The sequence below is a fragment of the Squalius cephalus genome (genome assembly GCF_949319135.1).
Source record: "Squalius cephalus genome assembly, chromosome: 4".
Taxonomy (NCBI): Eukaryota; Metazoa; Chordata; class Actinopteri; order Cypriniformes; family Leuciscidae; genus Squalius; species Squalius cephalus.
Genome location: NC_137125.1, coordinates 35,064,365 through 35,091,805, shown reverse-complemented (window position 1 = coordinate 35,091,805; position 27,441 = coordinate 35,064,365). Strand labels below are relative to the sequence as shown.

Here is a 27,441-nt window from a genome sequence, read left to right as displayed (position 1 = left end):
CCTCTTCATTACATCACAAATTTACATAATTCATTATTTTGTACATTATTCACACACACACACACACACACACCCACTCACACCCATCCACAAACTGGACATCATCTACAATAGCCCAATGCAATTAAATAAATAAACAAACAAACAAAAAATGCTATACATTTGAACATATAACCCATAAATAGCTCCCCAATACAAACTATAAAACATCTTTCAATATTACCATACTCTTCCAGCATCATGACTCTTGTGTGAACAGAAATAATTTTAATTTCTTTCGAAAACAATTTCTGTTATTTTCCAACAACAAAAATCCTGGTAATCCATTCCATGCAACCATGGCCCGATAAAAAACTGCTCTCTGAAACTGATTAGTTCTTACTTGAGGCAGAACACATCTCATTCCAATGGTTTGTCTTGTGCAGTAATTATGTTGATCAGCAAAAAATGTCAAATTTCTATAAATTATTTCAGGAGTTTTTGTTTCAATGATATTATGAATAAATAATAAAAGAAAATATTTCAATCTATATTTTACAGTTAACCATGCCAAATTATTGTGCATTGTGATTATGATGTGGGGCTATTTTAATTCCAAAGGCCAAGGGAACTTTATCAGGATGCATAGTATCCTAAAAAAAAAAAAAAAAAACTTGATAAATAAAAATCTGCCTGCCTCTATGGGAATTTAACATAGGGGTGTCCAAACTTATGCACCCTGTATTTTAAGGAAGAACATTTATTTATTTACGATACATTATTCATTCACAAAGAAAATTGGTGTCCTTAAAGGTTGGATTTTTCCTAATTTTTTAAATTAAGGCATTAAGTTCAATTTCCAAAAGATGATTTTTTATTCCTCTTTTTAGTCAACTTTAGCATGGGTGTCTAAACTTATGCATAGCACTGTATATGACTGCTAGACCAATGGCATATATATATATATATATATATATATATATATATATATATATATATATATATATATATATATAGTATTTATAAGTAGTTATATGCTAAAATATGCTAAATATGCTAAAAAAAAAATCATATGCTAAATTATGCTAAAATATGTTTTTTTATGCAGTCTGTCATAATCCATTTCTTGCTTTCTTGCAGTCATGCCTTCACCACAGCACTTTGATGGTCATGCCATGGTGTCATGGAATGACCCTGATATCACCATCGCCGTGCCCTGGTACATCGGCCTAATGTTCCGCACCAGACAGACCAGTGGAACCACAACCCTAATGCAGGTCAACGCTGGGGACACGTCTCAAATCAACCTTCTGGTAAGTGTACAAATGTTACACAGCACACTGTACCATTATGTAAAGTAAATATTTAATTTGAAACCATTTCCTTTAAGATAAGGGACAAGTATGTGCGGTTTGAAGTGCTTCTGGGAGAGGAGAAAGTGGCCACGCTGGATTTCCCGGAGGTCCGAGTGAATGACGGGGAATGGCATCACCTCCTCGTGGAGCTGAGGAGCAGCAAAGATGGGAAGGACATTAAGTACATGGCACAGGTGTTCCTGGACTACGACATGTTCAAGGTCAGTTCTGTGGTACACCGTCTTAACAAGTCCTTAAGATGAAACCTGTTTACTGACATCCTTGCATGTTTTACAGAAGTCAGCTGAGATTGGAAATGCACTGCCTGGACTCAAGCTGAGGAGTCTGTTCATTGGTGGGCTTCAGGGAGCGAGTAGCAGCGTCCAGCAGGGATTTCAGGGATGCATGCAGGTGAGGCCAAGGGAAAGCCTTTTCTGTTTATTATTAAAATTATTATTTTAGCTTGATCATTATTATTTATTCATATTTGTACTAAACATTTATCTGTTTTGGTGCAGCCTCCTGATTTTTAGCCAGATACATAAAATGTCACATGATCCTTCAGAAATTATTCTAATTTGCTGTTATTTGCATGATACTTTGATGAATATAAAGTTTACAAGAACAGCATTTATTTGAAATATATATATATATTTTTTTTTTACACTTTACTTTTGATCAATTTAATGCCAATTTTTTTTTTTTTTTTTTAATAATCCCAAACTTTTGAAATGGTATTGTATACCCTGCTGGAAAAAAAAAAAAAAAAAATATATATATATATACCAAAATGTATTTAAAATACATTTATTTCATACTAAGTATACTACAAATCAACTAACATATTTACTGACATATCACTTATTGACTAGACTTACTGATATAAATATTATAATTAAACTTTATCTAGAGTACTTCTTTATTGCACAATACACATTTAATATTAAGCCTAAAATGTGCTTAATGTCACTATTAGTAAGAATAGTATGATCTCTGTAAAATATCAGTCTTTAAATGCAAGATATTTAAAGTGTACCTAAAGTATGCTTGCAATAGTTCCACTTTAGCACAAACAAATATACTAAAGTATATCTTTAGTTGGACCTCAGCACTATTTATGGATAACTAAAGTGCAAAATTAGTTGTTCCAATTTAGCAGACTATACGTGTACCAATTTAGTATACCAAAAGTAAAAATGCAGGGTATTGATATACATATATATGTATAAGTACATACACATGCAAGTACATAAATGCATTTGTAGTATTTAGCATAAAATAAATGTATTTCAAATAAATTTGACTATATTTATTTTTCACTAGGGTACATATAAATCTCCAACCAGAATAAAAAAAACAGAGCCTGAGTAATTATGATGAACTTGATGTGTGACCCTGAAGAAAACTGTCTGAAGATTAAGTTTGCTACAAGTTTGCGCTTGTCAATTTACTAGTATCTGCGCCATTATTTAACGCCCAAAAAAAGCTTGTCTTAAACCAGACTCTAATTTACACTGCTCTTGGTTGATTGTGTTAGTCACTATGGAAATGATCCGGATGCGTCTGTTTTCTTTAATGTGAACATTGTCAGTAAATCACCCACTTGGGTTTTCGCTCTCACGCTAATATTTGCCCTGTTTAGTAAATCTGGCCCTAAGTGTAAGGTGACTGACTTTATGTAAACGTGTCCCAGGGGGTCAGGATGGGGGAGACCGCCACCAACACAGCTAACATCAACATGCAGCAGGCACTAAAGATCCACGTGGAGGAAGGCTGTGATGTGGCCAACTCCTGCGACTCCAACATCTGCCCCACGAACAGCGACTGCACAGACGACTGGAACGCACACACCTGCACCTGTGACCCCGGTACTGACACCTGCATCACATTCCCTGCCATTGGACAGATGCATCTCATTTGAGTTCACACATGTTAATCCAATTCTCTTTCTGTCACTCACAGGTTTCTTTGGCAAAGATTGTGTTGATGCGTGTCATCTGAACCCGTGTGAGCATTTGTCCACGTGTGTTCGTAAGCCGAGCTCCTCTCACGGCTACACTTGCGAGTGCGGTCAGGACTACTATGGACAGTACTGTGAAAACAAGTAAGTCGCATATCGGATGAGATACCAGATAAGACCAGGCTGGTTTATTGTAGTTAGTTCTGGTTTTGGTATAGCTGGTGGACCTACATAGCCATGTTGTTAAATAAACTAGCATGACTAATGATGCTGGTTAACCAAATGAATTTGCTGGTTAAGCTAATTAAATGGTTAGTTCAACCAAAAAATGTAATTATGTCATCATTTACTCACCCTTATGCCAATCCAAACCCATAAAACATTTGTTCATCTTTTGAAAGATTTCATTTTTGCCCATTCATTGAAAACCCTCGCAACCAAAATTTTGGTAACACTTTATTTCAATGGTCCACTTTAGACATTCTTCTAACTATAGGTTACTTTGCAACTACATGTCAACTAACTCTCAGAGTATTAGGAGACTGGTAGGTAAGAGTTAGATGTTAGGGTTCGGGGTTTGTTAAATAAGTCGACATGTAGTTGTAAAGTTACTTTATAGTAAGTAGAACGTCTAAAGTGGACCATCGAAATAAAGTTTAACGTTCAAAGCAATTTTTAACGTTCGTCGACCATATTTGATGTATTGTATATATGTTCGTTGATAAAATTCTAAATGAAATAAAAATAAAGCAATTGTGTCTCTTCTGAAGAATTTGGATTAAACCGCTTGGATTGCTTTTACGTTGGCTTTATGAACGTTTTAAAGCTTGAGAAGATTTACATCTCATACCATCTGTAAACTCCAAGGCAACGACTGACAAGATCTTTTTATTGCATTCCAAAGAGCTCCGTAATCAGTCCCATAGTGGAAAGTGAATCCATATCCGTATCAGCTGAGCCGGATCGGCACAGAATGGAATGGGAATGGTTAAGCAATGAGAACGGTTTGGCCTGACAGTGGAAAATGGTCTTTTTGGCTAGTGCTGGTTTATTGCTGGTCTAGCCAGTGGCCCAGAGAACAAGTAGCAATACAGCAGATGAAACTGGTCGACTAGTGTAGTATTTCAGTGGAAGTTGGTTTTAGAAGGGTTGTCTTCCCAGCTAACAGGAAACGTTCTCAGAACATTCTGGCAAGGTTCTCTCAAAGTAATGAACAAATGTTCTTCCAGTAACGTCAATACAATGTTCGTTCACAGTTATCTGGTCTTTAATAGCACTCTCAAAACGTTAGCACAAAATATTTATTCATACTACTCATTACTTGTTTCAAAACTTTCAACAATCAAAAAGTAGTGTTCCAATAATGTTTGTAAAATGATGAAATGGAATGTTATCGTAATGTTTTTGCTAAAATCCGCATAAACATGAAAAAAATAGCGTCTTTAAAAAAATTTAAAACAAAACTTTTTGAACGTTCTGAGAACAGTAAGAAATAATTTTCATAACTTAAAGGGATACTCCACTTTTTTGGGAAATAGGCTCATTTTACAACTCCCCCAGAGTTAAACAGTTGAGTTTTACCGTTTTCGAATCCATTCAGCCGAGTTTCTGATATTTAGAAGAATATCAGTAACCAGACAGTTTCTGGTCTCATTGACTTCCATAGTATATATTTTTTCCTACTATGGAAGTCAATGAGACCAGAAACTGTCTGGTTACTGATATTCTTCTAAATATCAGAAACTCGGCTGAATGGATTCGAAAACGGTAAAACTCAACTGTTTAACTCTGGGGTAGTTGTAAAATGAGCCTATTTCCAAAAAAAGTGGAGTATCCCTTTAATGGGAACGTTATCGAAATGTTCTTTGAACATTTTTTGTTAGCTGGCTTGCTAGTCAAGTCTTTTGTTCCTGGTTCAACTGGTCAATAATATTATGCAGTCATGTCTAATAATAGATCTTGCATGGCACATTTCTGCAGCGTCAGGTCTTGACAAACTAATCAGGGTTTATATTGTAATAATGACTGGCTGACTGTACATTATAGCTTACTTAATTCCAGGATGGATTTGAAGCTGTTGCATTCTGAATGGAATTGAAACACTCCAATGAGTTTTTACACTATAATTTTCACTGTAACACATTGAGATTTCTGTAATGCTACATGTTGACTTGGAGTTGAGATGTCTTAGAGTTGAGGAAAATTGTTTTGTGCGAGATGTTCACATTCCTGACAATCGTGCAGTGTAAATGATTTGCATTATGGATGTCATCTTCATTCCAGTGGTTTGTGTTTGCGTGGGTGTGTCTGTCGTTGTGTTGGCTCTTCTCCACAAAGCGGCGGGAAAACAACACAATACACCCTTGTCACAAGTCTGCACAAGATCCGCAGAATTGTACCCTTCCCTTTTATTTTCATATTTAATCTGCTGAACCCTCTGATCAGCAACGAATTCCTGTCTCAGCAGTCGCACGTGGGACGTCTTTTCCTTTTGCTTCCTCTCTCACTCTGTTAACATGACTGTCCTCTATTAGATTAAGACCCAAACACGCAGCTAGCACCTGATGTTGAGTTAATAAGCACCATGCGGTCCTGCAGTCTGCGCTTTTTAAGGAGTTACAGAGAAGGAATTTTTCCTCACCTTCAGTGTTAACAATGGAAATATACTGACCTCCAACTGACCTTCTGCCGCACACTATTGAATTGCTTTTCAGCACAAAATTTAGCAACAAAACATTTGCAATATCTTGAAACTGTAATAGCACATTAGCACACATAATAGCATAATAACACACACTTGACAAATTGCTAACGTGTGGTCTCCAGTGTGGTCTAGTGCACAATACCAGACATTCGTTGTGTTATTAAAATCAAATTTAAATGCATTAATGTTACCATGAAAGCACTCAAATATGACAAATTATTATCACTCCAATTTAGCTTAATTTGCCTAGCTTCCACCAAGTAAATGATGAATTTGCATTAAAATGCACTGACTTTGATTGGACGCTCAGCCTTTGACGTCAACAACACTGAATATGGCAAGCATTTCTCCTCTTATGTATAAGCTGATAAGCCTATTTGTTTTGCTGTTCCAATTATGCATGATTATATTCATTGTGTTTCATTATTTGCATTTTGCATAAGTTTTAGAGTATGTTTGGTGACTGTGGATCACCTGATTTCTGTGTAAAGCACAGGATAAACATACACCTGTAGAAAAGTCCTCGGCCACCCAAGAAAATGCTGTTCAAATTTGTTTACTTGGGCAGTTGGTCTATATTTGCTTGTACAAACAGGCACAAGCCTGTTTCTCATCAGTTTCCTGTCTTCACTGTTGTGTTACTGCTTATCGTCAAAAGTCTGCCTACCTGCACATCTAATCTCTTGATCCCTACATCATGACAAATCCTGCCAGTGATTGATGAATGGTTGATCTTCTTGATTTATTGGTTCTCTGATTGGAAGAGTGTTGAGGTGTTGCAGTTTAAAGTGTGTAAGGTTTGTCAGTAATGTCACTTTTCATTGTTCAGTAAAATGCAGTAAATCAGAATCAGAGTAAATTTAAGTTTATGCATTTGGCAGATGCTTTTATCCAAGGCGAATTCAATTCAAGGTACACATTTTATCAGTTTATCATGCTCTACTGTTTGAGCTACAGGTAGACTAAACAAGATGAGTAAATTGAATATTTCAATCATGACAACTCTCAAAATAGTTTTAGCATGTTAATGAATGTCAGTGTTAATGTATTTGTTCTTGTTGGACTGGATCTGCTACGCTGCTGCTTCTGTTGATTATTGCTGCTGCAGAGCAAGTATGGAGTTGCTACTGCTAATAGACACACAGATACACTGCTGTGAGCATGTAAGATATGCTGTTGCTGCAGAAATAGACATAATCAAACCCTGTAGCAGATCTAGGCAGGTGGAGCTGGGGGAGGTGGAGGGGTTCAGAGGAACTGCTGAAGGACTAGCTTAAGCTTACAACAAACAATGAACCAGACTGTTTAAATGTTGAGCAAGCAACAATCTCATTGGCTGCAAGATCAACAGAGGCCAATCAGCTTGTGCCATGCAGTAATGATGTGATTGCTTGCAGATTTCATGTAAAGGACTTATCAGCCTGCACCATATTGAGTTTCATGACTGAACTAGATATTTAAATACAGAATTATTATTACTGTAAAGCCAAAACAATCTCTTTTTACTTTAATTTCCTATTATCACTGTAAAGATTCTCTAAATCTATATTGTTAAAAGCGCTGTATAAATGAAGATGAATATTTCATTTTTTTTATTATTATTATTTTATAATTAAATAAAAATTATATAATATGATAATATTAAATAAATATTTTCTTATCCAATTAAACTATACATATTTACTATTACATTAATCATAGTGAATACATAAATTGATCAAGATCAAGAAATTAATCAAAATAGTTATTTGTTGCAGAAATGCATTATCATTTTACATTTTAGGATTTTTTTTATTTTTTTATTATGACATTAAATGAAGGAGAAACATTTCTGTTGAATAGGTTCTGAACCTTCTTTTCACCCAAATTGTTATTCTGTTCATATAATTTGTAGTGAAAAACATTTGATTATATTACAAAAGAATTCTAAAGAGATGCAATTTCACTAGTGGTCTCAGACTTTTTGGGCCCCACTGTAAATTAATGTCTTTTCTGCACACAGAGTGGAGAAACCTTGTCCTCGTGGTTGGTGGGGCATCCCAATGTGCGGTCCTTGCAACTGTGATGTCAGCAAAGGCTTCAACCCCGACTGCAACAAGACGACTGGAGAATGTCGCTGCAAGGTATGAAGATGGGATTTTTTTTAACAACATTCACCCAAACTGCTCTAAGTATTACAAAATGTCATAAAATGTCCCTTGACTACCTCGTTACAAAGTATCTCTTTCCCACAGGACAACTACTATCGACCGAAAGACGGTGACACCTGTTTCCCCTGTGATTGCTTCCATTTGGGTGCCACTTCACGCTCCTGCGACCCAGAGACGGGTCAATGCCCCTGCAAGGCGGGTGTGATTGGCCGACAGTGCAACCGCTGCGACAACCCCTTCTCTGAAGTGACCAGCACGGGCTGTGAGGGTATGTACTCCCTCTGACCTGCTTTGAGTTTATATCGAAGATGTGTTAATCTGCATCTACACTAATGTAGTTCTAAGTGAGTATCGTAATCTTCATCCGTCAGTTGTGTATGAGGGATGCCCAAGAGCCTTTGATGCTGGAATCTGGTGGCCCAGGACCAATTTTGGGCGTCCAGTTGCCATGAATTGCCCCAAGGGATCTATTGGTGAGTGCTGCATTGACAATGACTATCTACTGTATATGTATATTTACATTTACATTTGGCAGACGCATTTTTCGAAGTATACATTGTATCAGTTGATGCAATTTCCTGGGAACCTAACTCATGACCATATATATATATAACGCATGTTAATTCATAGAGTGTACAAATGTATGTAATTGTAAAAATAAATAAATATATATATATTATACATAATATTGTGACTTTTTTTGGTGAAAAATGACTTGTTGGTTATACTACCTGACATTTGATTTGGTTTAGTTAGCTACAATGGTTTGTCTTTTAGTGTAAGAGTCTGAATCTTGTGCAAATGCCAGTGTTTTCAGTGTTTTTCTGTCGCTTGGCACTGCCCCACCCCACCCCACACTGACATTAGCCAGCTCTGTTAACAAAGAACTCTCATTGGCAGAACTATCCAGTTAGATCTTTTCATTGGTCGGGTAACCGAATGTTAATGAGGCCTCTTCTCTTGAGTATTGTGGGACATGGCTTGGCATCGCTTGTATAGACACATTTACCAAAGTGCTTGTTGGAACGAGGTCTTGGTTTGAGAAACTTCTGAAACTGTACTTTCAGTAAAAGCATTTAATATGTTTGTAATGTATTTTTTTATTAAAATGTATTTTATTTATTATATTATTCATCATGTTGTTTTCTTACTGACTTTAGGCACTGCTGTCAGACACTGCAGTGATGAGAAAGGCTGGCTTCCCCCTGAACTCTTCAACTGTACCACCATCACATTCTCCCACCTCAAAAAACTGGTACATCTATCTGTTTTAATAATAATAAATCGATTTTAACTTACATATTGTGGTTGTCATTATTGAAAAAGCTTAATTTACCTCTCTCTCTCCCCAACTCTTGTTCATACCCCACCACTTTCCGGTCAGAATGAGGAGTTGCATCGTAATGAATCCACAATGGATGGGCAGAAATCGAAGGACATCGCTCACATGTTACAGAACGCCACCGACCAGACCAGCTCCTTCTACGGCAACGACGTGAAAACGTCTTACCAGCTCATTTCCTGGATCCTGCACTATGAGAGTCAGCAACAGGGCTTTAACCTGGCCGCCATGCGTGACGCCAAATTTAACGAGGTTGGATTTACTGCTTCCTCTCTATTGTTCTCTCAATACATTCTGCTTCAGTTCTAATACTTATTAGTGGTGTTTAAGACAAGGATCACTGTTACTTTTGCTCATACATCCGGTTCACATATCTGAACAAACCCAACTATTTAACCTCATCACTCTCTCACACCATTTTTGCTACATGCATAATACCTCAAATTGAGCAACTTGTTGAGGAGATGCGGCATGTGACGTGATAAAACAAGGTCCCATTATAATTAAAAGAGCTGTCTAGACTGGCAGTGCCCATTGCAGACATCGTAATATCCAACATATCATAAATACTCTGGGTTTTGAATTGTAACTGATGCTTGCCAGGCACATCTTCTTCAGTGAATGTAAAAATGTATTTTGCACTCACCTAGCTTCCACCCAGAACACCCTTGCAACTGTATAAACCACTCAGAGCATCTTAGCAACCACATACTGTAACAACAACCTGAGCAACCGTGTGACGTCAACTTTTGCACATGCAAGCACTTTTTACCACTGTTTATTGCTATACCAATAATGGGATGTTTGGAGCATTTTCTATTGGTGTGTGCTATGCTTGAAAAGAAAGAAAAACTCTGGCAGCCCATAATTGTGAGCTTTGAGGTTTAGTGGATTAGTGTAAATAACACAGCATATAATGACTGATGTCATGAGAACGAAAACGCCCATGTTTAAAGCTCATCTGGCAACATGAATGTACTTATCTTGATACACGGTTTTAGGATAAGGATACTTTAAGACCGCATTCATTATGTCTTGTCTTGGCCCAGATTCAGCCTTCTAATGGCTCTCACATCTCCAGAATTTTACCATTAAATACTGAGGTATGCGTTTGAATGTTTCAGAACATAGTGAAGGCCGGCAGTGCAATCTTGGATGCCAGTAATAAAGAGCACTGGGATCAGATACAGAGAACAGAAGGAGGCACAGCACATCTGCTGAGAAACTTTGAGGAATACGCCAACACTGTGGCTCAGAACATGAGGAAAACCTACCTGAAACCCTTCATCATTGTTACCGAGAACATGGGTGAGTTACATTGATTAAATCAATTTAAATACACTGTAGACCAATTATTGAGTAAATAGTTTTGAACACTACACAGTTCTTCTTAACCTCAATCTTTCTTTGACTCCTCAGTTTTTGCAGTGGATTATCTGGACGCCATTTATCCAGATGAGGTAAAAATCCCTCGTTTCCAAACAACTGACCAGGAGTGTCCCAAAGACCTTAGGTCATCTGTTCTTTTCCCGGAATTCAGCTTTAAACCTTCAGATCATAAAGGTAAAACATACTTTATAGTAACAAAAAGACAGTGAATTATGATTTACTTTGTTAAAGCGTCAGTTTGAAAGCAGAAATACAGCAGATTGGTTAGCTCAAAGCTGGTTCAACTGTGAAATATCTTGTTCTGGTAGTTTCTCCTACAGATTATCCAGAATCTCAGGGAAGCTTTGATGAAGAGCACTATCAGGCTACAAACAAGAGGAAAAGGCATGCTGAGAGTCTTCCTCCATTTCCTGTGGTTGCAGTCATCATCTATAAAACTCTAGGCCAGCTCCTACCAGAGCACTACGACCCCGACCGTCGGAGTCTCAGGTACAGAACGCCACTTTTTAGTGTTTATCCGATTGAATAGTACTTGTCCAAATATTTAGTCCTGGTGGCATTCCACAGTCAAACACAGAACACTGTTGCCATGCTCAGAAGATCCATTTAGCATGTCATTGCTGCCTGTTTTTTTTCCACAGGCTGCCAAACCGTCCAGTCATTAACACTCCCATCGTGAGCACAACTGTGTACAGTGAAGGCGAGCCATTACACATTCCTCTGGAGCAACCAATCACGCTGGACTACAATCTTCTGGAGACGGAGGAGAGAACCAAACCGGTGTGTGTGTTCTGGAACCACTCTATCACGTGAGTCACAACCCCTCCATACACATTCATTTTCACACTTAATAACAGATAATACTAGCATTTCAAAAATCAGTCCGCATGCTTATTTCAGTAAGTTGTTGGTGTGTAGATGATTAATGCCGGTCTGGTATGTCTTTGTGTGTCAGTGTTGGTGGCACAGGTGGCTGGTCGTCCAAAGGATGTGACCTCATTTCCAGGAACCACACGCACATCAGCTGCCATTGCAATCACTTGACCAGCTTTGCCGTCCTTATGGACATCTCCAAGAGAGAGGTACTGGCTAAAAGGGTCCCATTTTGCCCTAATAACTCATAGGGAGAGTTCACCCAAAAATGAAAACACAGTCATCATTTATTCATCCTAACTTAGGTTCATCATCAGAACGAAAACATTCATCATTTTCAAACCTCACTGGTTCTCATGTGTGATATAGCAAGACTTTTGCTGGATTAATTTTACAATCTCTTTATGATCTTTTGGAAGCTTGCAAATGTCGATTGCATAGTCAATGGTTGTGCAACAATCATTGAATATTAAAAATATCATTTGTGTTCCAAAAATTAAGCCTAAATAAGAGTAAACGATGGCAGAATTTTTGTTTCTGTTTTTTTTTTTTTCATTTTTCTGATTCTTTTATCGACTTTTTCTCTCATTCTGTCAGCATGGTGATGTCCTTCCCCTGAAGATTGTCACCTACACCACAGTCTCCGCTTCTCTGCTGGCGCTCCTCCTCACCTTCATCCTGCTGGCCATCCTGCACAAACTACGCTCCAATCTCCACAGCATCCACAAGAACCTGGTGGCCGCCTTGTTCTTCTCTGAGCTGGTCTTCCTCATCGGAATCAACCAGACCGACAACCCGGTGAGGAACTCTTCTTCAGAACATTACTGTGTGAATCCTGCAAAATACTGTAAAATGAAAGCGAGCAGGAACTCAAAAGACCACACATGAAATTATAAGACTGGCTAAATGGGTTTGATCTTTCATCACGTTAAATCACAAGTGAGCATTTTGATAAATGTGGTTTGGTGTCTTCTCATCAAGAAAGTCTCATGTTGTAGTTTTCCCTCTCAGCAATATCCAGAATGTAGATCCCCATTCTCAAATTCCACTAATTACTTTCTTAAGTCTGTAATTAACAGCTGGAAATAGTTGAGGTTTCTTTGACAAATGGCTACGATTGCTGTGAGGTGGCTTTAATTTGGGGTATTTGACAATCCATCACTGAGTAGAGAAGAGCTTTAATGGTGTAAATCCATTTATATGTGGTTTGACACTATCTTTCTGGTGGCACTCACTGGATTTCGGCATTTTATACTTCAGATTTTTATATAGATGCTGCAGCATGTGAAACAACAGAAGCTTTATACATGAAAATATGTTTGCAATACCACTCATGAATGGAAGTTTTAAAATCCTCACTATTTTGCTCGTTCAAATTCCACATTTTCCTGCAGATTTTTCTCATGGAGGCACCACTGGTGTCTGCGAGTACTAGGGGTCGATCTAGAGTTATACCGACACACTCTCACATTAGTTTAATATATGTGAGGCCTTGCTACACGTCGGACACACTGTTTAGGTCTAACTCTGTAGAGAAGACATGTATATCTACTCCGATCTTTAAGTGCTTGAATTTCAAGAATATGCCCAGGTATAACAACATAATGCAGTAGCTATTTAGACTAAGTGAAAAAGACTATTTAGACTATTTACACTTAATTCATTTGGACCAAGTGTAAATAGCAACAAATTGAATCTTGTTTACTGCAAATAATAATGCATGCTATTCACACAAATGTGCTTTTATTAAGGATAATCGCTAAGCTAGAGTGAGTAGAGTGAAAACAGGCTTTACCAACAAGTTTGGCTATTCACATTAAAAGTGTAAAATGCTGTTCATAAAACCCTTTTGAAATTACCTAGAGAAATCATGGCATGAAAAATGCTAATTCTGCTCCAAGTATAAATGTAAATACACTTAAATTTAAATGTGCACATCTTGGCAGTATTTGTTGTGCTGCCTTTAATTTATGATTTTCATTTTTTGCTATTATTTCAACTTTTATTATGTTATTGTAAATTATTTTTCTAATATACTGTATTGCAGTAATAATATAAACTCATCTATGTAAAGCATCTGAATGTATTGCAATAATGAGAATATGCTCTCTCTCTCTCTCTCTCTCTCTCTCTCTCTTTCTCTCTCTCTCTCTCTGTAGTTTGTGTGTACGGTGATAGCCATCCTCCTGCACTACTTCTACATGTGCACGTTTGCCTGGACGTTTGTGGAGGGTTTGCACATTTACCGCATGCTCACCGAAGTCAGAAACATCAACCATGGCCACATGCGCTTCTACTACGCCATCGGCTGGGGGATCCCTGCTATTATTACAGGTCAGACACTCTTCAGTCTATGCTCTAATTACTATTTCATGTACATACAGTACACCCAACCTAACGTCTTTGCAGGTTCATATTTGTACGCTCATGCACTCAGCGAATGTCCTTAATGTCAACATAGATACACACCTTCAGCTTGTGAATTTGACTATCGGACATGTTTTTAATCCGCCACATTTATGTTGTCGGGCTTGGACTCGCCCCTTCCTTTAGATGGTGTGTGTTTGTGTGATCCCTGTGGGAATGAGACAGGACGCCATTGTCTTCATATTACTACCTCTCGGTCTCTCGCTCTTTCTTTTTCTGTTTTCTCTCCAATGGCTCCGCTCTCCATAATGGGTGTCACTTTCTCCACTGGCACATGCTCAAAGCAGTGAAAAAGCCCCTATCCTACAGATAATAGAGGCTGACCCGACTCCTCTCTGCTCCTCCCAGCTCATTGAATGGCTGCCTGCTTTCTTTACTCCTTTCTGGAATGGTGCTGTGGACATGAATGATATGCAGACCTCAAATTGTGGTGCTGCTACTTTTCTAAGTGATCATACTTACCATGTTCACCAATAAAATGCTAAATATTTCAGCAGACTTTTCCTGTTAATGGAGGAACCCAAACCATATCTGGAGACTAGAATATCTTAGAATATCAGCGAAACATAGGGGAGGCTTAGTATCCACATAGAAATACTAGCAACCAGTCAAAACACATTGGTAATAGTAGAATGTCCTAGAAACGCCGTAGAATATCCTAGAAAAGCCCTAACAATGACTCAGGGCAAAATAGCAACAAGCTAAAACTTTCAGAATACCTTAGCAGCCACATACTGTAGCAAGACTCTAGAAACCACCCAGAACACCCTGGTATCCACATAGCAATGTATAGCAACTGTTCTAAGCTATTTAGCAATCACAATCACACAAAAAAACAGAAACTACCTAGCAATATGCTTTAAACCAATGAGAGCACCTTAAGAAACACCTACACTAGCAACAACCTAGCACCCTGAAACACTGTAGTATTTACATAGAAATAGCTTAAAATACAACACTCCCAACAACTTAACTGCATCGCAACAACTTAAAAAACACTTGGAACACCTTAGTATCTGCATAGCAAAGCCCTAGCAACTACCTAACAACAGGATATAAACCATTTAGAACACCTTAGCAACCACCTACAATAGCAACACCCTAGCAACCACCCTGAACACTGTGGCATTCACATGTTAAAAAACACGTCCATAAACTTAGCAACAGCATTGCAAAAAAATAAGACCACTCAGAGCACATTAGTAACTGCATAGCAAAGCCTTAACAACCACCTAGAAAACCCTAGTAACTACTTAGCAATTACTCAGGACGCCATAGCAACAACTTAGCAATCACCTGCAGTAGCAACACCCTAGAAACCACCCTGAACTGTAGCATTCACATACAAAAAACACTCCCAAAAACTTAGCAACAGCATTGCAAAAAAACAACAAAAAAAAACAACAAAAAAAACACTCAGAACACATTAGTAACTGCATAGCAAAGCCTTAACAACCACCTAGAAAACCATAGCAACACCTTAGCAACCACCTACAATAGCAACACCCTAGCAGTGTGTTAAAAACAACTACAAACAGCGTAAATTGCATAGCAACACATTAAAAACACTCAGAACACCTTAGCAACTACTAAGCAACACCCCTATAAATTACTCGGAACAACCAATTTACTACTCCCTGGAAACCACCCACAAAATATTAGCATTGTGGGTTACCGTGACATACCGAACATATTTTGTTGTTCCTGGAACAACTTTCCTGTCTGAAAAAATTGACATTTTTCCTGTCTGAAAAAATAACTCTGTCCTTACCCCTAATACTAACTCTACCCCTAAGTTATCCCTAAAATTAGAGGATAGTGATAGGTGAATAACACTGATGTAGAAGTATCTAAACCTGGTTGTAAGCCTAAACTTGACATAAACTGTAAGCTTGTCCCCCAAATCTGATTGGTTGATTGGAATGTTGTTCCAGGATCAACAAAGATGTTGATCCAGGCACATGTTGCACTTGGTAAAATCACGTTCACCAGCATGGTGGCAGTAAGTAAGTTTTACAGAGAAACACATGTTATCTTAAGATGGTGTAAAAGTCATGTTGGTGTTTATGTCCCATCAGGTTTGGCTGTGGGTTTGGATCCTCAGGGATATGGAAACCCTGACTTCTGCTGGCTGTCTGTCCATGACACCCTCATCTGGAGTTTTGCCGGACCCATTGGTGTAGTGGTGCTGGTAAGTCCATCCGTCAGTCATCTATAGATCATTCTAACTATCAGTCTTGTGTAATTCTCTACCTGCATTAACTGCTTGAATGTTAAACAATCTCTTTAACAGGTCAACGTTGTTATCTTTGTGCTGGCAGCCAAGGCGTCGTGTGGCCGTAGACAACGTCCCTATGAGAAGTCCGTGGTCATGTAAGACGTTGTTATCCTGTCCCTTGAGAGCATTTACTGAGGATTGAAGTATAGTGGTACTCATTGTGGTTTGTTTTTGCATGTGCTCCAGTCCAGCTATGCGGATGGCCTTCTTACTCCTGTTGCTCATTAGCGCCACCTGGGTGCTGGGTTTAATGGCTGTTAACAGCGATGTCATGACCTTCCACTATCTGTTTGCCATCTTCAGCTGTCTGCAGGTAACAGTCATACTCTTTCTGAAAAAAGGGAAATAAGGAAAGCATCACTATGGCTCGGTTTCACAGAGAAGGCTAAGGGATTGTTCACCCAAAAATGAAAAATTAGCCCATGATTTACTCCCCCTCAAGTATTCCTAGGTGTATATGACATTCTTCTTTCAGAAGAATACAATCGGAGTTATATTAAAAAATGTCCTGGCTCTTCCAAGCTTTATAATGGCAGTGAATGGCTGTTTCTGTTTTGAAGTCCATAAAAGTGCATCCATCCATCATAAAAGTGCTCCACATGGCTCCGGGGGGTAAATAAATGCCTTCTGAAGTGAAACCATGCGTTTGTGTAAGAAAAATATCCATATTTAACATTTTACAAAGTAAAATTCTAGCTTCCAGCCAAACGGCCATACGCAGTCTACTTACACCTAAAGCGTAAGAATGTCATATACATCTAGGATGACTTGAGGGTGAGTAAATCATGGGCTAATTTTAATTAATTGTATCTATTTTTAATTAATTTTTGGGTGAACTATCCCTTTAAGCCAGATTATAGCCCTAGAAAGTTACAGGAAGGTAAGTTTGAAGCTAAAATCTGTAGGATAGAGGACCTCGAGGGCCAGAGTTGAGAACCCCTGCATTATCAGCTAATTGGAATAAAAAAGTTTAAGCTGTATAAGTTTAAGTACTAAAATTAGTAAAGGTAAAACTGAAAAAAAACTGAAAAAAATAAAGCTAAATAATTATTTTCAAAAAACATGTAACACGTAAAACAAAAATAACTAACACAGACAGGTTTCCTTTTCCTGTTTCTGTTTTTCAGGGCATATTCATTTTCTTCTTCTACATCGTGTTCAATAAAGAGGTGAGGAAACATCTGAAGAACGTTTTCACGGGAAAGAAACAGTTACCTGATGAGTCCAGCACCACGCGCACCACCCTACTGACGGTAAGTTTCTGTAACACATATAAATGATTCAATATTTATACATGAATTATCCTTAATGCATCTGAAAACAGCTGTTAGTCAATTTGTCTAGTAGAAAATGAATTAACCAAGTAATTTCAGTTATGTAATTTGCAAGCAATAAGAAAATAATTTCATGTTTTAAAGGAAGAAGTTTGCTATGAAGTGGTCTGGCATTTGGAAATGTATTATTTCACTTGATTTACAGTACTGTGCTCTTCCTCTGTCTTTAGCGTACTCTGAACTGCAATAACACGTACATGGAGGACGGCGCGATGTTCCGCTCGGGCATCGGCGAGTCGACGGTGTCTCTGGAGAGCACAGTCAGGTCAGCTAAGAGTCACAGCAGCTACCTTACTTACACACACAGGTAACACGCTACTGCTTGGGCACGGCGCTACACGCTTATTATGTAACATTTCACTTTCTCTTTCTATCCTACTTGACATTTCTCAATAGCTTTAATGATTGAATCTTTTTTAATTGACTCTTCTCTTTTCATATGCATGAACAAATGTGCATGGCTTCTGCTTTGCTTTGCAGTGCTGCGATAATGTACACAAACTCTAACCTGTCCCTGCATGTGTATCCATGAATGTCGTGTGTTAACATCCGTCTCATTGTATACACTGAATGCAACCTTGTGACATCTCAAATGCTCTGTGTATAGATTATTTTGCGCAATCCACTCATCATTATGTGTAAATAATAGGAATTTGCTGACAGGATTCAGTATTATGATGTATTCGATGCTATATTGTAAGAACACCTCCCTGCAAGCTTGTTGCTAGCATTGCATACTAGCAGAATGACCTCCCAATTAACTACATAGTTCAGTCATGAAACTCTAGTCCTTTACATGAAATCTGCAAGCAATCACATCAGTAACGCATGGCACAAGCTGATAGGATTCTGCTTATCTTGCAGCCAATGAGATTGTTGCTTGCTCAACATTTAAACAGTCTGGTTCATTGTTTGTTGTAAGCTAGTCCTTCAGCAGTTCCTCTGAACCCCTCCTCCTCCCCCAGCTCCACCTGCCTAGATCTGATATGGGGTTTATGTATGTCTATTTATGCAGCAGCAGTATATCTTACATGCTCACAGCAGTGTATCTGTGTGTCTATTAGCAGTAGCAACTCCATACTTGCATGTATTTATGCATGTATATGTATATTAAAAGCTAGTCGTATCTTGGGCATGTAATTAAGTGAAATTTTGCAAGTTTAGACTCAATTTTATGAAGCTGAACCTTTAAATAACAAGAATTTGAGCAAGTCAACACAGGATGATTGGTCATATATGGGACATTTTTCATTTTATTTTGTTTTTCACTCGAATCTAATCTCACTGTGTAGAGGTCATGTGAGGGGCATCTGTCTTGTATCCCTCTCATTCTCCTTCTTTCACTCCTACACAGGGATGAATTGGGTCAGAAGCCCAGTGTTTCATCTGGAAATGCTAAAGCCGGACACACTGACATTGACGGCTCACTCTTCCATAACGGCACTAAAGCAGATGGTATGAAAAAACTTTACCAAGCCAACATTGATATATACTTAACGCCTGTTATCCACATGTAGACTAGGGTAGTGTGACATCTATATTCTAACAAATATATACAAAATGTGTTGATACATTTTCTTAGATTCTGTATGTATGTGAGTATGTATGATACATAAGCTCTGTATGTATCTGAGCTTCTGTATGTATCTTTCTAATTCTGAGATTGACGTAAGGTTGTGTGTATTCAGACTCAGATTCGGACAGCGAGCTCTCTGTAGACGAACACAGCAGCTCGTACGCCTCCTCTCACTCGTCCGACAGTGATGATGAAGACATTGACATGAAGCCAAAGTGGAATAATGAGAGACAACCACTACACAGCACTCCAAAGGGTACAAAAGATGGTATTTGTTTTTCATAATTACATTCAATATGGAAATCTAAAATATTTATGGATGTATTTGCAGGTTATTGAAGTGTCAAATAACATTAACCCCGCCTTTTGTGTTTCAGTGGACACGGTGTCCAATCATGTCAAGCCCTACTGGCCGATTGAAGCCATGACAGCCAGTGACAGTGAAGATGCCGGAGGGGCAGAGAGACTGAAAGTGGAGACCAAAGTCAGTGTGGAGCTCCATCAGGAAAATAAACTCAATCACACCGGAGAGAGCACTCAGGACAAAGACCACCCAACACCCTCCGTTCAAGCCAACAGCAACCACCAGCCTGAACAGAGGAAAGGTAAGAGTGGAAAATTAACACTTTTATTAACTGTAAAACACCAGTTCAGCAGGGTTTTTTTTTTTTTACTATAAAATTTAGAAAGAAAGAAGTGCAAAATAAAAGAAAATTTGTAAATGTATAAATAAATAAATAATTAATAATAATAATAAAAAAATAAACCCTCTTGGCAATTTTACGTTTAGAATTTTGTAACTTTTTTGCTTCATCTGAATGGAATGACACTTGGTGACTTTTGTCGCATTAGCTATGTGAACACACAAAAAATCATGGAAATGATTCGGATATGTTAAAGGGTAGAAAAAAAAAGGTCACTCTTGGCTCCTTCACTATCAAAAATGTAAATACTGTATATGTACATGTAAATGACATAGGAAATTAGTGGGAAATTCGAAAACTCAGAGAATCTTTTGGTGGTACAAACTACAAATCAGCCACGGTGCAAACAAGTGCACAGCCAAGAAGAATTATCCATTTCTTATTTTGTTAATTTTTTTTAATTATCAAATACTGAGTAACAAAAATGCTTTCCATCTGTTCCCTTTCTAACCAAATTTTAATGTTTGATTGTAATTATAATGCAAAACCTGATACTTATCTAACAAAAAATATATCTAAACCTTGACAAAAAGTTGTATTTTAGAATGTCTTAAATATCTAAGTGCAAAACCTAATAAAATTAAGAAATTATGTCTAATAATATATATAAAAAATGTATATATATATATATATATATATATATATATATATATATATATATATATATATATATATATATATACTACAGGGCCGTTGAATGCTTGAATCTGATTGGTTGACGAACATTCTAAGGTGTGCATTATTTTCAGGGAAACGCACAGCTAAAGTAGTTCCAGGCAGGTCTTGACCGCATTACAGTTCCATATCACTTCGCGTAGTTAACGGTAATAACGGAAAATAGGATACAATTCATAACAAGAAAAAGCATTTAGCCCCATGCGCTTGATCTGCAATTTTCAATGTCTAGCTTCACAATCAATGGAAACATGCAGATTAATTTTAATAAATAAAGTATAGTCCTATCTATATTCAATAAAAAATTAATCTGAATATAGGCTAAATAAATGGATAGTCCTGCAGCACGGATTTTTATTGCAGATAATATAACAAATAAATAATTATTGATAGGCCTTACTTGTTAAAAGGCCTTTTTTTTCATTTATTTGGCTAGTCTACTGTCATCTGTCAATAATAGAAAAAAAAGAATGAACGAATTAATTAAAACGAATTGAATTAATAAATAAATAATAATATTGACGCACATGCTTTTCTGTCTCATTATTGCAACATCTCTCTCTAATAACTGCATAAAGCCGAGCCGAGGACACACTTTAATGCCGGTTATAAATGTAATTTGATGACTGATCATGCCCAAACGCGTGTTCAGCGCGTTCAGTCTGTGTTCAAAGTCGGTGTTTAAAATCTGCTGCAGTCGATGAAAACAGTCAGAGAATGTGTCAGCTAGTCGTGTGTCCCCAGCATTATTCTGCTATCAGTGGCTCAAACCTCCGTTACTAACTCTAAAATGACGTTTTGGAATTAGCAACGGAGGCATGGGATTAGATGCGTAAGAAATTAGTCCTACATACAAGAGCGTTTTAATGACAAAAACTTTACAAACGTCTTGAAATACATAATCTGAACAATGTTTCGAGGTGTGGTAACTGTAGTATAAGCGGAATAATTGACTTCAGGCCGTTGAATTATATTATATATATATTAATTCTAATGGAAAAAATAACTCATGGAAAATGGAATAAATATTGCATAGTTTCAGAAAATCCCCTCAAAATTCTAAATAATAATAAAAAAATATTATCGAACAATAATGTATTGTATGTATTGATTTTCCTGAAAAAAAAAAAAGAGTTACATTTCAAGGCTTCGGACACTTGACCATGAGGGAGCCAAGTGTGACCCCTAAACAAAGAAATTCAGAGGCTTAAGGAAATCGTGAGCTTAGAATTATAAGGTTCTATCTCCGTTTAGGGTAGTTCTGAGATATTGAGCATCAAAGTTTTTACATCCCAGCTGGCAAAACTGTTATGTAGTATAATCTACTATTATAGCTCAACAAGACCATCACCCAACAGGTACTTTGAGGATAGAATATCAAAATCCTGGCACATTTGGAAATGGGATTTTTTAAGATGGCCCAAATGGAGATAGAACCTTATAATTCTGAGAGCTCTGATTCTGTTTGGAATTATAAGGTTCTATCTCCACTTTTACAAATAAAACCCCACATTTCAAAGAATAAATGTATATAACCATTGATTTTAATCAATTTATATATTTATAATACAAACACACAGCTTGTAGTATATAATATAATATAATAATAGTATAGTATAGTATACATCAAAGCCAAGCAAGTTTGTAAAAAAAAAAAAAAAAATTATTTTCAAAGAACATGGACATGGACAAATTACAGCTAAACAAAATTTTTTTCTTCACATACTACACCCCACTCCTTTGTACTGTAAAAACATTTAGGAAGCATCTTACATACATTAAAACCGTTCATTTAGTAGATTAAAACATACAAAATATTGTGTAACATCATGAAAATTATGTTTTCATCCCTTTCCACCCCACCCCCTCTGTGCTCTGAAACATTTTAAAAAATGAAAGATGGATTATTTAGAAAGAAAGAAAGATGGATTAGTTAGAAAGAAAGAAAGAAAGAAAGAAAGAAAGAAAGAAAGAAAGAAAGAAAGAAAGAAAGAAAGATGGATTAGTTAGAAATAAAGATAGATTAGTTAGAAAGAAAGATAGATTAGTTAGAAAGAAAGAAAGAAAGAAAGAAAGAAAGAAAGATGGATTAGGTAGAAAGAAAGAAAGAAAGAAAGAAAGAAAGAAAGAAAGAAAGAAAGAAAGATGGATAAGTTAGAAAGAAAGAAAGAAAGAAAGAAAGAAAGAAAGATGGATTAGTTAGAAAGAAAGAAAGAAAGATGGATTAGTTAGAAAGAAAGAAAGAAAGATGGATTAGTTAGAAAGAAAGAAAGAAAGAAAGAAAGAAAGAAAGAAAGAAAGAAAGAAAGAAAGAAAGATAGATTAGAAAGAAAGAAAGATGGATTAGTTAGAAAGAAAGAAAGATTAGTTAGAAAGAAAGAAAGAAAGAAAGATAGATAGATAGATAGATAGATAGATAGATAGATAGATAGATAGATTAGAAAGAAAGAAAGATGGATTAGTTAGAAAGAAAGAAAGAAAGAAAGAAAGAAAGAAAGAAAGAAAGAAAGAAAGAAAGAAAGATGGATTAGTTAGAAAGAAAGATATATTAGAAAGAAAGAAAGAAAGAAAGATAGATTAGTTAGAAAGATGATTAGTAAGAAAGAGAAAGAAAGAAAGATGGATTAGTTAGAAAGAAAGATAGATTAGTTAGAAAGAAAGAAAGATAGATTAGAAAGAAAGAAAGATGGATTAGTTAGAAAGAAAGAAAGAAAGAAAGAAAGAAAGATGGATTAGTTAGAAAGAAAGAAAGAAAGAAAGAAAGAAAGAAAGAAAGAAAGATGGATTAGTTAGAAAGAAAGATATATTAGAAAGAAAGATAGATTAGTTAGAAAGATAGAAAGATGGATTAGTGAGAAAGAAAGAAAGAAAGAAAGAAAGATGGATTAGTTAGAAAGAAAGATATATTAGTTAGAAAGAAAGAAAGAAAGAAAGAAAGAAAGAAAGATGGATTAGTTAGAAAGAAAGAAAGAAAGAAAGAAAGATTAGAAAGAAAGAAAGATGGATTAGTTAGAAAGAAAGAAAGAAAGAAAGATGGATTAGTTAGAAAGAAAGATATATTAGAAAGAAAGAAAGAAAGAGATTAGTTAGAAAGATAAAAAGATGGATTAGTAAGAAAGAAAGAAAGAAAGAAAGAAAGAAAGAAAGAAAGAAAGATGGATTAGTTAGAAAGAAAGAAAGATGGATTAGTTAGAAAGAAAAAAGAAAGAAAGAAAGAAAGAAAGATGGATTAGTTAGAAAGAAAGAAAGAAAGAAAGAAAGAAAGAAAGAAAGAAAGATGGATTAGTTAGAAAGAAAGATATATTAGAAAGAAAGAAAGAAAGAAAGAAAGAAAGAAAGAAAGAAAGAAAGAAAGAAAGATGGATTAGTTAGAAAGATAGAAAGATGGATTAGTAAGAAAGAAAGAAATAAATAAAGATGGATTAGTTAGAAAGAAAGATAGATTAGTTAGAAAGAAAGAAGGATTAGTTAGAAAGAAAGAAAGAAAGAAAGAAAGAAATATAGATTAGTAGAAAGAAAAATAGATTAGTTCTAGAAATAAAGATAAGAAAGAAAGAAAGAAAGAAAGAAAGAAAGAAAGAAAGAAAGATGGATTAGTTAGAAAGAAAGATAGATTAGTTAGAAAGAAAGAAGGATTAGTTAGAAAGAAAGAAAGAAAGAAAGAAAGAAAGAAAGAAAGAAAGAAATATAGATTAGTAGAAAGAAAAATAGATTAGTTCTAGAAATAAAGATAAGAAAGAAAGAAAGAAAGAAAGAAAGAAAGAAAGAAAGAAAGAAAGAGATTAGTAAAAAAGAAAGAAAGATTGATTAGTTATTAAGGATAGATATATAGATAGATAAAGTTTGAAGACAGATAGAAACAGTTTGAAGATAGATAGATAGATAGATAGATAGATAGATAGATAGATAGATAGATAGAGAGAAAGAAAGAACGATTGATTCGTTATAAAAAAAGATAGAAAGATGGAAATGCCATCTTTCGCCGGCTTCAAATGTCCAGGCTAATGTCCAGCCCTTAGCTCTGTGTCCAGGCTACAGAGCTAAGAGGTGGGTTTTGATTGGTCCGTCCGTGTTCATTCAGGGTTTTGATTGGATATTGAATCTACTGGAGATAGAACCTTATAATCCCAACTCGGTTTATGTTTTGTGAGATGGAACCTTTTTATTTTATTAATAACTACTAACAATTTTTTTTTTTTTACAAAAATAACACCACACAGGCATTAATAAACACCTAATGGATCAGATTATGTCAAAAACTCAATTTCGACCAAAAGTGGAGATAGAACCTTATAATTCTAAGCTCACGAAATATAGTCAAAAAAAAGATTTTGTTGCTATGCGTTTTACATACAGTATATACTAATATCCTCATGTACTTTCTTCTCATAGGTATTTTGAAGAATAAGATCTCATATCCTCCTCCGCTGACAGACAAAAACATGAAAAACAAACTTCGGGAGAAGTTATCGGACTACAATCCCCCCACCATCTCCTCCAGAGCCCCCTCTATAGCCTCTAATGATGGGGGGAATGGCCACAACGTCCTCATCAAGCCCCCTCATCGACCGCTCGTCCCACCACGAGAACAGCAGAACGGCATGGCCATGAATCTGAAATCAGTGACCGTCAACGGCGGCAACCACTCAGACTCTGAGTAAGATGTTCTTTCACACTTCACCTCGCTTCACCCAAACCTATCTTTTGGTAACCGTTTTTTTTTTTTATTATTATTATTTGTTTGGTTTTAATTACAAAAATAAATGCAGTTCAGTAATGGGTTATAAATTGCATGAGGGTTCATTCTAATATACTATTAATAATTGCATTATTAGTTGATACTAATACCAGTGAAATATCATAATACCAATTTTGATACTACCTCAAAAACAAATTAGTGAAATATTTAGAAATTGTTTAAAATTTGTCCAGGTCAAACGAAAAAAGGGTAACACTTAACTATATAAACTTTACATTTATAAACATTTGTTAACTACATTAGTTATCAGTTCTTCTACATCATTTATTTAATATTAGTTCATTTCAACATTTTTGCTAATACATTTCTGCTAACATTATTTAATGCACCCTGAACTAACAGTGAACAATTGTATTTTTTTATTAACTAACATTAACAAAGGTTAATCAATGCTATGAAAACATATTACTCATTGTTAGTTAACGCATTAACTAATGTTACCAAATGAGACCTTATTGTAAAGTGTTACTGAAAAAAACTAGAGATTTCTTTATTTCTTAGTGACATTTCACTGTTCTTCCTAGAGAAAGTGTGATTATTATATATTTATAGGGGTGTAACGATACCCTCATGTCACGATTCAATACATATCACGATACTGAACTCACGATACGATATTATCGCAGGACATGGTAAAAGGTTAACAAAAAATGTTCTGTTGATTCAAATGCTAAATTTTATATTACATTGTGCGTGTAAATGAATATGCTTTGACTTGGGCTGGTAACCCAATGCACAGGACAATAGTGACACCAGAATAAAAATATTCATGAAGAATTAGCACCAGAATTATTTTAGACGAATATGCTTGCAGTCTGTCATAGACTAGATATATTCAAAATAACGTTGGCCACTTTTTACTGGTAACAGACATTTGGCATCATCAGGACCCAAAAATATTCCCCCACTGCATTATTATACATAATATTCAACATTATATATAGTACTTTAATGTAGTACCGACACTAAAACTCTGAGAACTTGAATTTTTTACTCACACAGAAGTTTATACACAATACATTTTTATCACTATCCACGATACATATTGTTGGATTTTTGTATTACAATATATTGTGACACGATATATTGTTGCCCCCCTATGTATTTATATAACGTATATGTGTAAAATCAACATATGATGTAGGTGCACATGAATATTTTTGTTGCAACTTTACTGTGCATGTTTAAACCGTAGTGACACTACCGAACGATACTGAACAAAGACTGGTATTATTACATTTCCGACTTGATACCAAAGTACTAGTGCCAGATATTTCTAGATTATAGATGTTCATTTTTGCATGTTTTTGAAACCTGAGCCCTCTGATTCTGTTCAGCTCTTTTGTCTGTTGGAGCATGTGTCCCGAAAACAAAAAGCGTCTTCTTTACACCTGTTGTCCATGTGGCATGCGGCTGTTGTATCCCAACAGAACACCCTCCTAACCCGCATGTATCCTCCTTCCTTTTCTCTCCCTTTTCTGCTCACTACAGCGGCAGTAATGAAACATCAATTTGACCCAGCAGGAAACCTGAGGAACTTCTGCCCTCGTGAGGGACGGATATCAGCCCTTGACAGTGGGAGGAAGGTGGAAAGCAAAGGTGGATTACACAAAAACCCTCCTTATAGGCGCACCTTGCTCTCCAGCATGTCCCTGGGGTCCAGGCTCCATCGGAGAACAGTATTACTGCAGATGTCAGCCTGTTAAATGAACCATAAGGAAAGAATAAGGGAATGTATCTAAATACGCAAGACCGGGTCAGCGAAGAAGTAGTGCCAAACGTGGGAATTTAACCATCCCAGCATGCCGAGCGACACGCTCTGACTGATTGACAGGTGGACTTGAAGAGACACATAAGTTGTTTTGTACGTAATTTTGTACGATCGCACAAGGCTGAAACTGTGCAGAGACATTTTCTGATCACAGAATGCTGAAAA

General features: G+C 36.4%; 1 protein-coding gene across 7 annotated transcripts in view; it reads left to right on the top strand.

Moving 5' to 3' along the window:
* celsr1a (cadherin EGF LAG seven-pass G-type receptor 1a) overlaps positions 1-27,190 on the top strand; it is a 99,113-nt gene extending 71,923 nt beyond the window's left edge. For 2 of the 7 annotated variants that reach the window (XM_079868476.1, XM_079868471.1), the window contains 27 exons: positions 1,120-1,292; positions 1,370-1,555; positions 1,632-1,745; positions 3,028-3,202; positions 3,297-3,438; positions 8,001-8,121; positions 8,233-8,416; positions 8,520-8,621; positions 9,309-9,403; positions 9,533-9,742; positions 10,615-10,798; positions 10,910-11,053; positions 11,188-11,368; positions 11,521-11,688; positions 11,835-11,961; positions 12,350-12,550; positions 13,912-14,086; positions 16,258-16,370; positions 16,473-16,552; positions 16,644-16,770; positions 17,585-17,710; positions 17,962-18,056; positions 19,146-19,246; positions 19,480-19,635; positions 19,745-19,972; positions 25,139-25,403; positions 26,997-27,190. In XM_079868476.1, coding sequence (XP_079724602.1) covers positions 1,120-1,292; positions 1,370-1,555; positions 1,632-1,745; positions 3,028-3,202; positions 3,297-3,438; positions 8,001-8,121; positions 8,233-8,416; positions 8,520-8,621; positions 9,309-9,403; positions 9,533-9,742; positions 10,615-10,798; positions 10,910-11,053; positions 11,188-11,368; positions 11,521-11,688; positions 11,835-11,961; positions 12,350-12,550; positions 13,912-14,086; positions 16,258-16,370; positions 16,473-16,552; positions 16,644-16,770; positions 17,585-17,710; positions 17,962-18,056; positions 19,146-19,246; positions 19,480-19,635; positions 19,745-19,972; positions 25,139-25,403; positions 26,997-27,021 — 3,998 coding nt within the window. In that variant the 3' untranslated portion in view covers positions 27,022-27,190. Of the gene's footprint in view, positions 1-1,119; positions 1,293-1,369; positions 1,556-1,631; positions 1,746-3,027; positions 3,203-3,296; positions 3,439-8,000; positions 8,122-8,232; positions 8,417-8,519; positions 8,622-9,308; positions 9,404-9,532; positions 9,743-10,614; positions 10,799-10,909; positions 11,054-11,187; positions 11,369-11,520; positions 11,689-11,834; positions 11,962-12,349; positions 12,551-13,911; positions 14,087-16,257; positions 16,371-16,472; positions 16,553-16,643; positions 16,771-17,584; positions 17,711-17,961; positions 18,099-19,145; positions 19,247-19,479; positions 19,636-19,744; positions 19,973-25,138; positions 25,404-26,996 lie in introns of all 7 variants that reach the window. The other 5 variants (XM_079868472.1, XM_079868475.1, XM_079868474.1 and 2 more) reach the window with 5 other exon arrangements.
* The last annotated feature ends 251 nt before the right edge of the window (positions 27,191-27,441 follow it).